Source organism: Balearica regulorum, chromosome 8 (genome assembly GCF_011004875.1).
Source record: "Balearica regulorum gibbericeps isolate bBalReg1 chromosome 8, bBalReg1.pri, whole genome shotgun sequence".
Taxonomy (NCBI): Eukaryota; Metazoa; Chordata; class Aves; order Gruiformes; family Gruidae; genus Balearica; species Balearica regulorum.
Window position 1 is genome coordinate 19,508,619 of NC_046191.1, and position 14,604 is coordinate 19,523,222.

At 39.2% G+C, this 14,604-nt stretch overlaps 1 protein-coding gene across 1 annotated transcript in view; it reads right to left on the reverse strand.

The window, feature by feature from the left end:
* ABCA4 (ATP binding cassette subfamily A member 4) overlaps positions 1-14,604 on the reverse strand; it is an 80,465-nt gene that overhangs the window by 52,698 nt on the left and 13,163 nt on the right. Inside the window, exons 4-8 of the mRNA XM_075759961.1 lie at positions 14,151-14,292; positions 12,109-12,248; positions 9,252-9,379; positions 4,748-4,945; positions 376-465 (exon numbers count right to left, since the gene is read on the reverse strand). Coding sequence (XP_075616076.1) covers positions 376-465; positions 4,748-4,945; positions 9,252-9,379; positions 12,109-12,248; positions 14,151-14,292 — 698 coding nt within the window. The remainder of the gene's footprint in view (positions 1-375; positions 466-4,747; positions 4,946-9,251; positions 9,380-12,108; positions 12,249-14,150; positions 14,293-14,604) is intronic.

The window sequence follows — 14,604 nt, forward strand, 5'->3', positions numbered from 1 at the left end:
GACAAGACTTTGTTAATTGGAACCCTCGGAGGAGGCAAGTATGCCACTGGTGAGGTCTCAGTTGTGCCCAGACTGGTAAAGCCTGGATGCAGTCAGAACCTCATCCTTTGATCTCCTCTGTCCTGGTCACAGGCACTATTTTCAGTTCTTGTTCTTTCATGTCTTTTCTGAAGAATATGCTTCATAATTGCCAGTTCTTATGTCTACATTTATTTTGTAATGAGAGAAGAATGAACTTTTAAAGGATTCGGCTCTTCCCAAACAAGTCTATTTTCTTTCTGATAAAGCAGGTGACTGGAACATGAATTGAACAACGGAAAAGGAGGACTATGCACTACTCAGAAAAGTGACACCATCTATTATTAGACCACTTACCTTTTGCACTGCCTGGGAGACATTAGACAGCACCCTTCCCCAGGCCTTCAGGTCAGCACCTGGTGAGTTTCTGTCCAACACAGTGGGAAGCTGTGAATACATCAGAAACACAGATGAATTTTGTATAGTTTCTACATGACAACAGCTATTACAAGTGAGAGAAGAAAATCCATGTGGTATCTATCTAGCTCAAATACTTTGAGTTATTTGGAACAGTGAGTCTTGTAAGCCTGTCTTGTGGGGCCATAAATCCAGTACCCATGTGCAGACTCACACAGCAGCCTGTGTAAGTGTTCTTACTAACGTGAGGCTGAAACAGTCACAGGCTACTGAAAATATAGCTTAGGATTTGTTCTGCTTATCTAAGCCCACCATGCCAAAAGGTGCAAAAATTGAGGACGAATGCAGCAACTGGGACTTCTTAGAAGTTGTTTCTCACAGAAGTTATTCTTCCAGTGAGATGTACAGACTTTTGGTAACTTCTGAATTTAACAAAGGTTGTGATACAGAAGCTCCCATTTGCCATGGAGGTAAATAACTTAGTACTTCACACTTGAGAGATTTCCTGATTTGGGAGACAGTCTGGTCCTCACTGTCTGTCAGATCTGACAGAAACCATTTCTTCTGCAGGCTCCTGCAGACTGGCCAAATGGCCTTTCCAGCAGAAGTTAACACTTTAGCTATCACTAGCTTCTTAAGAAACAAGTGACACCATAGTGTGCTGTCACATACCACTTTGCTTGCATCACCTTCTTTGTCAGCTGTTTAAAGAATCACATGTGTGCTTGGAGTTAGCACTCTTCAGGCTTTCTCAGGCATCTATTTCTTCTGGTATTACAGTAAAATATAAAGCTGGACTTCTAGATGGCTAGACTGTACTATTTAAGTCCCTAAAAAGACTTCCCCAAAACTGTATAGCCATATGCCCTGCTGATTCCCTGCCATTCCTTTCAGCCAGTAGGTGGTTAAGAAAGCAGAAGACAGCTGCACTGTGTAGGTACCTGGCAGGGAATCACAAAGGCAAGAGTTTTTATGGAAAGCCTATGTTAGCATGTTCTCATCTGTCACTTGCAGTTCAGGCAGGAAGTATACACACACAATGCTTCAAAATACACTTTTCTTTGTCCTGTAAGGGGAACCAGTCTCTGCAAAGATGATACAGGATTCTTGGAGCACTTGCCTTAACCTGGCCTTTTTGAAACTGTGAACAGGTGTTGTAAACAATCTGAAGCAAACCAGAGAAAAGCCTGAGATAAACATGGAATTAAGAACCTCCTTCTTGTAGCTTGCTGACGAAGAGAAACAGGGTCAAAATGACACATTTGCTCCTAAATACTATTTCTTGCAGGAGGCATTCAGTATGAATCAGGTCTTAATAAAATGTCCTAAAATGACTGAATTTGTACTCAGCTAGTTCATGTTCTCTAGAAGCACACATAAGACAGGATGAGCAGACATTATATACAAACTACACTCTCACTTTTCCTAAATATCAGAGCATACAGCTGGGAACGTTTATTGACCCTAAACACAGAGGACGATAAAAGCTTTCCCCAAAATATTTATCTGACTATTTTCATATTCACTGGAAGTGAATATGGTGACATGGAAAAAAAAAAAAAAAAAAAAAAAGAGGAAGAGCATAAACAGAGTTTCTTTCCAACAATGGAAGGCCCAGTTCTGGAATCCAAAGTCAGCTACCCATCCTAAAACAAGCCCTATTCAAACAAGGAGCTCGGCAAAAACAAGTTCTGGAATGTGATTGGTTATACTATACAACTGTAGCCTGAAGACCATGAAGTACAGAGTGACCGCCAGTGTAAGAGTGCAGAAAATAACCTGGGTCTTGAATACATAGGTATTTCTAATGTAGAAGTTTTAAAGTAACATAGAGTTTTTAAAAGCTCAATGAAGATTCATTCTGCATGTGTAACTGTGTGTAGGTTTACACTCAGTTTGACTACATATCAAGTGCATGTGGTGATACTGATCAAAGCAGCTGTTGCAGCAACATGTGTCTATGCTTAGTGGAGAACTGCCTACCTCCACCCAAAACTGCAATAAGGTAAAAGAATTTTATTTTCATATATTTATAAGGTTTAAAGAACTTCAAACAAAGCTTAAATAGGCAGGTTCAAGAACAGCAGTGCTCTAGAAAGAGGCTCATTTTCTTTGCTGCAACTCAGCCAGCCAGACAGTAAAGGAAGGGTCTTATTTTTCTGTGACTGCTTTGCTATCAAAAATGTGAGTTGCTTTAATTTCTGGCAAAAACCCTAGAGGGTATACATGAGCACATGAAGGATTTGAGTGTATGTTTATGCATATGCTACCTGAATATATAGATTATAAATTCAACAAAGAACATTAATTTCAAAGTGGTGGAGAAACATCTTGTAAAAATAACTGTGGCAAGGAGTGCTTATGTGCAGTCTACCTTTTAGTTTAACAGGAGTAACTGAGATGGATTTTGATTTAAAAGGGAGACTTCTGCCTTGTAAAAAACCAGAAATATATTAAAATTGTTATTTAGCAACTATAATGATGGGAGTGCGAGAAGGCTTATACCAACTTGAGGTCTCATTGTGCTAGGCATCATGAAAAGATAATCCCTCTTCTCTGCAGCACATTAAAACTCACTGGGAATCAGGCTACAGATACCCTTCCAACACACAGACTTCCAACACTCAGAGAAAGTCTTGGCAGACAGATCTTGTAGTAACAGACCAGACCATAAGCCTGCATCTGAACATCCAGTCTTTCACAACTCCAGATTTTGGTTTCAGGTTTATGTTCCTATTTCCCATGTGAGTCTATTTTCGTTTAAACACAGACAACTGCTACATGAAATCTCCTCTTTCCATTTCATTTGATATGGCAACTAAATCATGATATGTTAGCAGCTTAATTTTAAAGCTGGGCAGTCCAGTGTGCATATTCAAATGAAGTCCTTAAATGCTGAAAACCTATCTTAGAAGTACTGTAGCATTAATTCTCTGCTACTTCCAGCAAGCATCAAATATATGAAAATATATGAGTATATTTTTAGAAATGGAAAATAACAGTTTTCAAAAGCTGACCACAGATTCTTATCAGGATTGGCAAAATCACATAAGCACAAATGAATGATTGTCAATGCTACAATAATCAAACAGTAATTTGGCTGGTGTGTCAGTTAAAGCTTCTGGCAACCTCTGTTCCTCATTCTAAGCAACTCAAAGCTGAATAAAATCCATGTTAAATTAATCATGACATTACACTGCTGTGGCAGAAAAGTCTGATCGATACTTTCCATGTAACTTTAACAGCTGCTCATATATCCTGCCTGCTGTATACAGCAAACTGCCAATGTGATGGTTTCATGACATTAAGTTACAAGGTAAAGAACAGCAATTTAAATTAATTGTTGAAAAATGAAAAGTCATGATCATGGGGAAAAGAAACATGAAAGAGGTATACACAATGATGGCCTCTAAGTTTGCTACCATGAAGAAAGAGACCTTGGTGTCTTTATGACTAGTTCTCTGAAAGCACCAGCTCAGTGTGCAGAACACAAATGGAGTATCAGAAAAATATTAGGAAAAGAACAGAGAGCAAAAGTACAAAAAAAAAAAAAAAGGCCAGTATGCCATTATATATATAAAAATATATATTCATATTATTGCTTTTAAATATATAATAAAATATCAATAATAACAAAAATATATATGTGCACATAATATCTCCATACTGAACCAAGGTTGCAGTTGTGGTTAATTTATGGCAAGAATGTCACAGCAGAAACAGGAACAGCACAAAGAAGGGCAACGAAAATGAACAGAGGTAAAGAAAAGCTTCTATAGAAAGAGTGATGAAAGCCAGTATAACTTATTTAGTTTTGTTTGGTTTTGTCTGTTTTGCCTTTTTTTTTTTTTTTTTAAAGGCTCTTATGGCTGTCCCAACTCAAGCTGCATTGTGACTTTGACTTCAGCCTGAAATACTGTCATGCTGGATGGAGCAAAGACAGGATGGGTTGTACAGGGTATTTTCAGAACCCTCAACAAGGTCCCTAGAGGTCTTGCCACACACTGTTTTGCTACAGAGACTGGAAAGACCAGATAACAGTTCCACACACACTCTGATTTTAAAATTGCATTTGAATCTTTTAGTTCTGTTGTACTGTTAATTTCATCTGTTTCATCCCAAAGCATACTCAGAACTGTCTAGCTGATGGTAAGTTAATGATCACACATCCGTAACCCTACATTTGCAGGGGTAAATAAACAAGGACCACTTGGAACACTGGTGATGTATTACAAAGAAAATTCTTGAAGGGCAATGAAATACCAGCCAAAAAAATGGCAACATAAGGCAGGATGATTGTGTTAATACTTACCAGCTGAAATAGCTTAAAGAAATCAACATTTGCATACAGGGCATCTTCTACTCTCTGTAGGCTTTCCTGGGACAAGGCACACATGGCCTTGTGCACAGAATGGAGAGCTCTTCGGCTGCTGAAGATAATAAAGCGGTCCAGGAGCATCTGACTGCAAGCAATGTCCTTCAGAGTCAAGCTAGGGACACCGTAGGCAAACTGCAACCAAAAAAAAGTTTAATTTACTGTTGTGGAACCTTCGTACTGCTCAGGAACAATTAAAGATTTATCAGAAGTGGGCACCTTGATATCAGCCCTTTCTAATACTTTCATGAATGGCAGAAGGACGTGGTCAGATGAAGCATCAATTCTTGAACCACCTTCACTTGACGTTATGCTAGATCACCTTGCTTTCAGTCACATTTTTCTTCTCATTAGTGATTCTTCCTTTCATTGCAAAAGTTCTTGTGAGTCTTCTTCCCTTTCTCCCTCATCTAAGCACTCCTGATGCCATGCCACCCATCCTTGTGGTTAAGGAGGGATAGCTATGGCTTGCTTGAAAGTATTTCCCCAGGATCGACTAATTGTGCCACATCACTCTACCTTTTGTGTTAAGGCTAGTTATATTTCTGTTGTCAGTTGCTCTAAGACAAAAAGGCAAGTTCCACTGATTCTCAAGCTTCATTTATCTCAGTATTTTATTTCAGTTATGACTATTCCACCCCAATGCTTCCCCACAGCCATTATTCATTGTCACTGTATACAGGCATACAGCCAGGCTTTACAAAGCCATTTTACATTAAACCATACCCATCTACTGATTACCACTTCTAATATAAACATGGAACAGAAAACCCACAATTATTATCTTTAGTGTTCAACCACTGGGAACAGATTAGTTTATAATTAAACAAATGTAAATGCAGAATAATTCCATAGAAATCAGTACATTTACCTGGGATTTACATTGTTGTAATGGAACACACTTGGTAGTCTAGAATTCAGTTCTACTTGCTTTATAATGGACAGTGTAGATGGCAATATAATAAAAAGTAGCACTGGAAATTGCTTATAAGCTAGCATTCCCATCCTCTGTCCATCTCCTTTCACAGTACAATTTGTAAGAAAAAAAGAAATCTCACAACACTGATGACTAAATGCCTACTGTGAGACAAACAGACTTTCAGGCAAACAAGAACTACGCAGTCACACAATATCATTAGGCTAAATAAATTTAATAAACTGCATGTAAAAATAAATCATCAAAATCTGCACAGAATATAACTTTCTTTAGAAAAATAATCTGCTGAGCATTCCAGTCTAAGACATTTGGATCAAAACAAACGCACCATTCCTATACCAGGTCATAGGCACACATTTATTTCCTATCTAAGCAAACTAACAAGGCCATCTAAGAAATTCTGAGTATTATCAAAATTTTGTATCTGCAAATATCCTACAGTTAGCAGCTGAAACTTGTTTAGTGGTGCCTATAAAAAGAAATATTTAAAAACCCAAAGAAATGAGAAAAAACTTAATTCAGTTGCTTTGAAGAGTAGATTCAAGCTTGAGGAGTTAAGTGTTTCAGATGTCAGAAGCTACCAGCAAACTTGCAAGTGTGGTTATGGAAAGTTAGCATCCAGAATAGGAAAGGCAAGGGAAGGGAGGTCTAGTACAATGTTGTATTTTCTCTACCATGACTGCCCTGAGTTTCAGCTTATGGAGCTGCAGTTGACAAAAAAGCACCTGAATTACAGACAGATTGCATATTGGAATAATGATACAAAAAAGGGATGTGAATTTCTAGTAAAACTGAGAGGTACTGTCAGTGTCATCACTACAGCTGTACCCATATAAGGCATTGTTAACACAATTTGGACAGCATGGACAGAGGCAGAATGCAAAACAGGATATGCAACTGATAGATACAGTCTGGCTTGCAAAAACCCTCCAAATCCAAACACCCCCACCCCCCGTCAAAATAGAACAACTGAATTGGATGTCACCGATTTGATGTCAGTGAAAGAATTTTCTTATTTGCTCAGTCACTTATGTCCTGGGGATGTATGTGAAGAGAACAGCATTTTTTAACTATATACGCCTGATCTGGCACAGTCCTCATCATCCAGTGTGAACTGCAATGAAACTGAGCTGCACAGGGAGGCAGCCTGGGAACCTTGTTTTGACTTGTGAAATGAGGAAACTGTGACATTTACATCACTGAGAAGGATTAAACACAGAAAAAAAAAAAGAAAAAAGAGGTTATTTACAAACTGTAACTGCATTTCAAGAATGTTCATGAACAGATGGGATTAGAAAAACATCAAACCTCCGCCCTTCCAATTTTTCCGGTAGGGTGGGTTGTTGCCAATCTTTTCTGAACTTCTTATTGTGTTTTAACATCAATCTCTTATCCTTATCTTAGAATGACTCAAAAAAGCAGGTCGGAGGAGGAGAACCTGAATACCTTTTTTTTTTCTTTTTCAATTAACATGTCACTGTTTGGCCAAAGCTGACAAGATGAAGTCCAAATTATTTTTTCAGCTAGTTGGCTATTTGATCAGGTTTAGCTTTCAGCTCTGTGTGTCATTTCCTGCACTCCCAGGCAGCTCAGACCTAGACTTGCAGCCAGTTGCTGGCAACAGTCAGGCTCTTGCAATCAAGTTGCTTTTGGGTTGATCAGCTCTGTGCCATCAGAGCCAGGGAGAAAGGGTGTACAGTGACATGCAAGCAAACAGAGGGTAGAGCAGCATGAAGAACTAGAGATGAACTATCATGGTTGGGGCTTAAGACAACCAAGATCTAGGTTCTAGTCATGGCTCTGCAACTTCTGCCTCAACCAACTGTAAGTCCAGCCTGAGTAACTTGCTTATCAAGAAGGTCTGTAAGAATTAAGTGATTTATCTCCCATAGGAGATCAAGTGTTCAAATAATTCTCTTGTGGTCTTTTGAGAATCATGAGATACATTTTTCTGCATCAGTTGCTCTTGGAGGAAGTATTCACAGCACTTTCCTCATAGCTATAAATCAGCTCTTGTGAGATGATCTTGTACCTCTGTGATTACTGCTAACAAGAAAACTTTATGGAGGGCAGGAAAAGTGGTATTTAACACCAGGTCTCCCCCAGCTTCCTCTCTAACTGATGTTCAGATTTCTTTAATTTCCAGCGTAAAGAGCATACATTTCAGCATATGTTTCTTTCTACATCAGCACAGAAAATACGGCAGAAAGACATCATGTTCCAGCAGGTCTCAATCATAATTTTGGTGATGGTGTTGAAAATTTCAGTCCTGCATATGCTGGCAGGCAGAGTTTTAACAGTAGATGAATGAATGCCACTGTGGAGCTAACAGAGACTAACACAGCAGCACACAGTTCTCCTGGCACAGCAGATCTCTGACAAAGAGGTTCGGCATGAAAAGGGGAAGAGAAGCCAAGCAGGATATCTGTATATATTCCTCTTGTCACAAGCAGCAAGGAAGCAAATTTTGACCATCTCAGCTGATACAGAGGTGTGAAAATAAGTAGAATGTATCAATTGACACTGGCTTTGGTATCATCTTGTGGTGTTGCTTCATGACAAAGTGAGGAGAAGGGAGGGCTTCCCCTGGTACTAATCAAGAGTACAGCAGATAAGCAATCTGGCCATTAGTCACACCAGCTGGAACCTGGGGTGCACAAAAGGAACTGCATGCAAGTTCATTAATGCCCTCCTCCTTTCTGGCCACACACCGTTCCAGCATTTGTGTTTTATGTGGCAGTGAAAAAAAGGAATTGTGTCTTTCAGCCTCAGTTATTCGCTTGCTTCCACCCACACACTAATGCAGTGCAGAAATTGTTCCAGAGTTCTGATTCAGCAACATTCATTCATTAACACAGCATTCCTCACAGAGCTCCCAGCTACCAGTACATGCAGAAGCAGAGACAGCCTGGACTTGGTCAAACACAGTCCCCTGCTTAGCTGGTTCAGGAGGGATTTGACCTGCAGTTTTCACTCCGAATTTTCTGAGCAGATCTATTATTCAATCGGAACCTAGAGAAAGTGGGTCTGCTTCTCCACTCCCACCTATTCATGTGAGACAATGCCATAAAGCCATCATATTACTCTGCTGACGTTGGGGCAGAGTATTTAAATGTTAAGAACCTCAAATAGTTCTCTGCTGCTGTTCATCAGGACTGCTGTCTCAAAAGGATGCACAGCTGCCTTATGCTTTTGAGCCAAGTCTTTAATCATGGGATGGATGCATTGCTTGGCAGTATCATTTCTTGATGCTCATTATTTTGGAGCAACAGCAGCATTGAACCAAATATCTGTATTTAATGAATATTCAAAATGTTTTTTTTAAAGACAAACCAAACACCTTTTCCTTTAGATTCACAAAAAGCAAAGGGAGAAGTTGTACAAAGAACCTATAAGGCAGCTGGTATTCTGGGTACAATGCCCCCACTGAGGCTGCTTTGCATATACAACTCAAGACTGCATTCCACACAGATAACAGCTTGGTAGCTGTTATAGTCTACCCACCTGTTCAGGACGCACTTGAGCATTAATAAGCTGGAAAACAACAACATCTGGGAGGCCAACATCTTCCAGCAAGAAGGAAGTGAGAGTCTCCCCATCTTTCAAAATGTCTAGAATTCGTATTCCTCTTCCTGTATGAAGACGGGAGTGCAGAGATCAGCAAGATACCAAACAAAAGAAGTTAAAGAACAATTCATACCCTAGCTTAAACCTGCAAAAAGTATATGCTTTCGCTCATGTACTTACTAGTGACTAATGGGGTACAAAACTATTTTTGAAATTCAAAGTAATTTTAATCTTTTGTTGGGGAATGATCATAAAAAAATGCTGAGTGTTCTGATTCTGCATATCTGATCTCTCAAACATGTTTCAGACTAGAACTTCAGCAATGGAAATATTGAAAGCATCTCTGACTGCATTTGAAAGTGTCTGCCTTTTATCTGAGGTAACTCTTTTTTCTTAATGTTCAGATTCAAGCGTGCTACTGTTGTTAGTGTTCTTTCTTCCAGGTCTTGTGTAAATAACTTTAGCCAACCCTTTACATTTAGACCAATTTATCACTTTCTGTCAGTTAATCTTAGCTAGGTAATCTTATTCTATAGTTTTGAAAAAAAAGGCCCCTTGAAATATTACCAACTATTGAACTAAAGTCTTGCAAACCTTCAGACAAACCAATGAGGCTACCCACTGTTAAACTAACAATATTCAAAATACTGCTGCTCTTAAAGTCAGAGTGTGCCAAACTTTTTAAATGTGTCTCTGTTATGAATTGGTATCAGTGCAAATTCTGCCTCAGTATGGTCCAAGTGAGTTTGGAAAGTGCATGTTGCTTATGTCCATTGAATACTACAACCTTCATTAAAGGTAGCTCATATAGCATCAACAGACTTTGGGAAAGAATGCTTGAAAAGCACTAGTTCTTCCAGTCTTCAGAACAGGCAATTGAAACTGATAGGAGCAGCACGTATCATACAGACATGGGGAATGTAGCTTTAGACATTTCCACATAAACATGCACGAATTTGTTGCAGAGTGTCTCCATTTTGTGGGTTAAGTAGAGTCTTGTCAGAGTTTGACAACTAACTTCCATGATTCCATCTGCAATAAGCACATTCTGTCCTAGGGCTGCAGGGGCTGAGCAGAACTTCTTCAATTGCTCCTCCATGTATTTATTCAAGCAGTAAACACTGAACACAATAGTAAGGGCCTGCCCCCTATATTCTCACTGATGCCCTTCCTGGCACCCAGGCATTGTGGAGGAAAAAACACATCATGAGACCACAGCTCGCCAAATGTGTTCATGCAAGAGGGGAACGGGACAAGGAAGGAGGACTCGAGAGGTGGATCCAGTTTAAGGAATCAGGAGAGGCAGCAATCTTAATTCTGACATTTGTTAATTTTCCATTGCTCAACTTCACATCTATAACAATTTTCTGTTAAGATTGTTACTTACAGACAATAGTGCTAAGTTGCATACACAGAGAACTTAAATAGTCAATTCTGCAGTACCTTTTTCGGTATGGAAAAAGGTGGCAATTCATGTTGTGTTAGTTTAGCCCCAGAACTGACTTTGTTACTTCGTTTTATGAAACAGAAGATTCCAACTTTTACTTCAAAAAACAAAAAAACCCACAACAAAACAAAAAAAAAACCCCAAACACCCCCGTCCCCCATTCAAAACCCCCACAGATTCTGAAAAAGCATTTACACGGTATTTGAGAAGAGTGGGGAGGAATGTACTCTATTTTCCAACTGCTGAGTAAAGTTGATAGGGGATGCAAAGGCAACTTCCCAAACCAGGGGTGTGGTCCCTTAGCAATATGTTGCAAACCCATCACATGTCATGCTTTCCTCACCTCTAAATAGGCAGGTTTGGTTTCAATAGCTGCGTGCAAGCCACAGCCCATATTATACTCAATTTCTTGTTGTTTGCATTCTGGGGCATTTTGATTCTCTCACTGTTATTTACAATGAGGATAGTCCCTTTTTTACTTCTAGTTAGAAACCTCTGATGAGATGGATGATGTGTATCAGATGGTTTATACACATCTTATTAAAAATATATGGGAAGTGACTATTTGATTTTAATAAGGATATTATTCCCGTGGCAAAGGACTTGAGAGTTGGACAAATCAATTCACAGAGCCAGTCCATTTTTGTGCCATTGGTTTTAGGAGTATCTTTTCAAATTCTGTACTAAAGCCCAAATATTAAATTAAAAAAAAAAAAGTATTAGTCTATTTCTAATTTTTCCCCAGGATTGTGTTTTGAGTTTGGCAGGTTGTTTTAAGCAAAACATTAATGGAGGCATATACTTTGCAATCCTGTTTATAAGAAGTGCGCAATGCCTTCTCTCTCTAAATACATCATCAAAACAAAAGGCAAGTGTTTCCTTCTTCACTGTTCCAAACTTATTTCAGCTAACACTTGAAACAAAGCGTCTCTAAGCTCCTCTCTGGGTTATGCTCCTAGTATATATTCAGGCATATTCCTAGCTTTCCATTCCTCAGCATCTTCCAGTGATGACTTTTATTGCTTCTCCCTCTTCTGTAATAACAATTAAGGAAATCTCTTCAGCCACGTGTTTTACTTTGGGTGGTGAGATAACCATGTTTTTGTGTTTTGAGTTTTGTCTACTGTTATTTAAGGAAGATGGTTGTAGAATAGACCTGAAAGCCTCTCCTCTCAAATAAAAGGTGTTACTTACAACACTGGATGAATTTTAATTTACCCTAACAGTAAGGAGAGTAACAGCCACATGTGAAATACATTATAATGTTGCCAGTTTGCAGAGTAACTACTGGTCAGCTCTGAGAAGGAAAAAATTCAATAGTCTAAAGGATATAGACAAAACAATTACCTGCAATTCTTTCAGGATTAGTTCTCATTGTTTCCATGAACTGAGTCATAATGATCAGTTCTTCCCAGATTCTGCCAAGGTCATGGATTTCAGGGGCTTCCAGTAAGAGCTCCTGAGCATCTTTATATACTCTGGCAAGGCTGAAAAAAGAAATAGCAAACCAACAATAATTTAACACTGATGACTCTTAAGAACCTTTCACATAAAAAAAAAGTGAATTTGACTTTCTTTGTGTTAGTGGTGAGGAAAAAATAAATTATTTTGTCTTCAGTCTTGAAACTCAAAGATCAGTTTTGTGGTGAAAACAGAGTAGTTTCACACAGTGTGGGATTCAGTTAGATTTGGAAGTCTACAGAAGGTTTAAGAGGGCTACAGAAGGTTGGCCTCTCATACACTTTCTTTACCAGCCATGCTGATCTTGCTGGGGAGGCAGGACCTCCTCCAGACAGCATTCACCTCACAGCGATGGTGCAAATCTGCTCTGGTTCTGGCCCAGGCTCAGCTCCAGCAGTAGGATGGGGCACTCTGGGCACATGCAGCCCTGCTCAGCCAGGTAAGTGACATGGAATCACTCAGACACAGAATCCTCCTCCCTCTCCCAGCTCATTCCCCTCCGATGTAAGGGTGGCTTTTAGGTCCCTTCAAAACATTTCTTCTAGGAGAAGTGGGAAAACAGGAGTGACAAACTGTCGCAGGCAGCTGTTCACCTACTGGTTCTGGGTTAGAACATACCGTTCAAGCAAGGATGTAATCAGGTCCTGTATTTATAAACAAGTATGAAAAAATTCTTATTAGCAGCAGGGGAGGCCATTACATTTTTTTAATGGTGTTATGTTTTTCTGTTCATGGAATGGTATATCTCAGTCCTCATGACTTATTTTAGCTTACAGGAAACAGCAAACAGGAAGGACTACATTCTTTCAGAAAACACAATGTATTTGTTTCCTCTGTAATGCACTGAATTTACTCTGACTCACAAAAGGATAGTTTGCTCTGTAACAAGCAACCTAGAAAAGCCAGAATGTATAGAAAACAGAACCCTTTAACTTCACTGAGCGATTGACTGTACCCCACAAAAACAGTCGAGTAACTGTTTTAAATCCTGTTCACTAGCAACAAAAGGTCAAATGCTAAGTTAACTCCAAGCTACAGTCTTTCACGTGACTGGAGCTTTAATGGCCTTGACATTGTTAGCTCATGAATTTTAATCACTGGATGCTCCAAAGTGGACTATTTGCAACAGGAGATTTGGAGCATTTTTTTACAGCTTTTGTAACTGGTTTTCACTCTAAGGGTCTTTGCCTGCTATGCCGTGTTTCATGACTCAGCTATAACAAACAACGCAATGAAGTACTCCCACAGATCTTTTTCGTAACAGTCCAGAAATCTCCCAGCCTCCTAATTTCTTAATAAGCTTAGTATCTGAAGGTTACTATGCTGATTAAAGTCTCACAAGTATATAGCCAAAACAGATGCTACATAGAAGTGGCAGTGCAGTTTTTCCTTTGCTGCTACTTCATCAGAGCTCTCACTCAGAAAGGGCAACTCAAGTGATGAGAAAAGAAAACTTCGGGGGTTCATACTCTTATATCAACAAGATTTGTCCTGAGACATTCAGTAAGCAGTAGGCAATAGAAAGGACAGATTTTATCAAGTGAACACATGTTCCCTAGAGATTAGTACAACTGAACTCTTTCTCAAAAAGGCCCAAATTACCATCATGAACTCATTTTCAACTTTGTTGACTATTGTTGGAATGAAGCTAGTGTGCTAGAACTGAAATATTTTGTCTTCTAGTATTCGCACCATGATGTCTTCTTAAAGGCTCACCTTTCCCTATTCATTCACACTATAGAACAATTCTTTAAGATATCCCTCAGTGTACTGAGGGACCTTTCTAAGCAGGCTGAGGAGACTCCATCATTTCTCCTTGCATCATTAACGCCCATGAGTGCTCAACAGGTGCCAAGAGCAGGCTATCAGCAGATGCCTAGCAGGCCTGTATTACTCTAACCCAGTCTTACACATATAGCTCTGCTTACATGGAATTGTTGTAGTTGGACACAACACCTGGACCCTCTCCATGGGTTGGACTGCGGAAACAGGGGTTGTTCATGTTACAGAAGATGCCATGTAACCATGGCAGTGTTCCTGCAGATGGCATTGCCTTGTTTGGGAAGTGACCTAGAGTAGGAAAACAAAATATAAATAAATAGGTGTCTTTTCTAATGCAGCACGTGTGAATCTAAATAGCATGATGGGTTGGCTAACTACAGAAAGAACATGATGGAAATCATATAGGTTTCTCTCTTACTAAGCAAAAAAAAAAAAAAGTCACCAATATAAGCAATATGGCTATTTGCAACTGAAATAAATTCTGAGCTAACTTTTTTTTAAAAAAATAAGTAATGAGGCAGTACTTTTTCAGTAACGGAATTACAGAAATCTACAACTTGATGGAATCTTCAGATTTTTCTTCCTCACTGGTAAATCTTA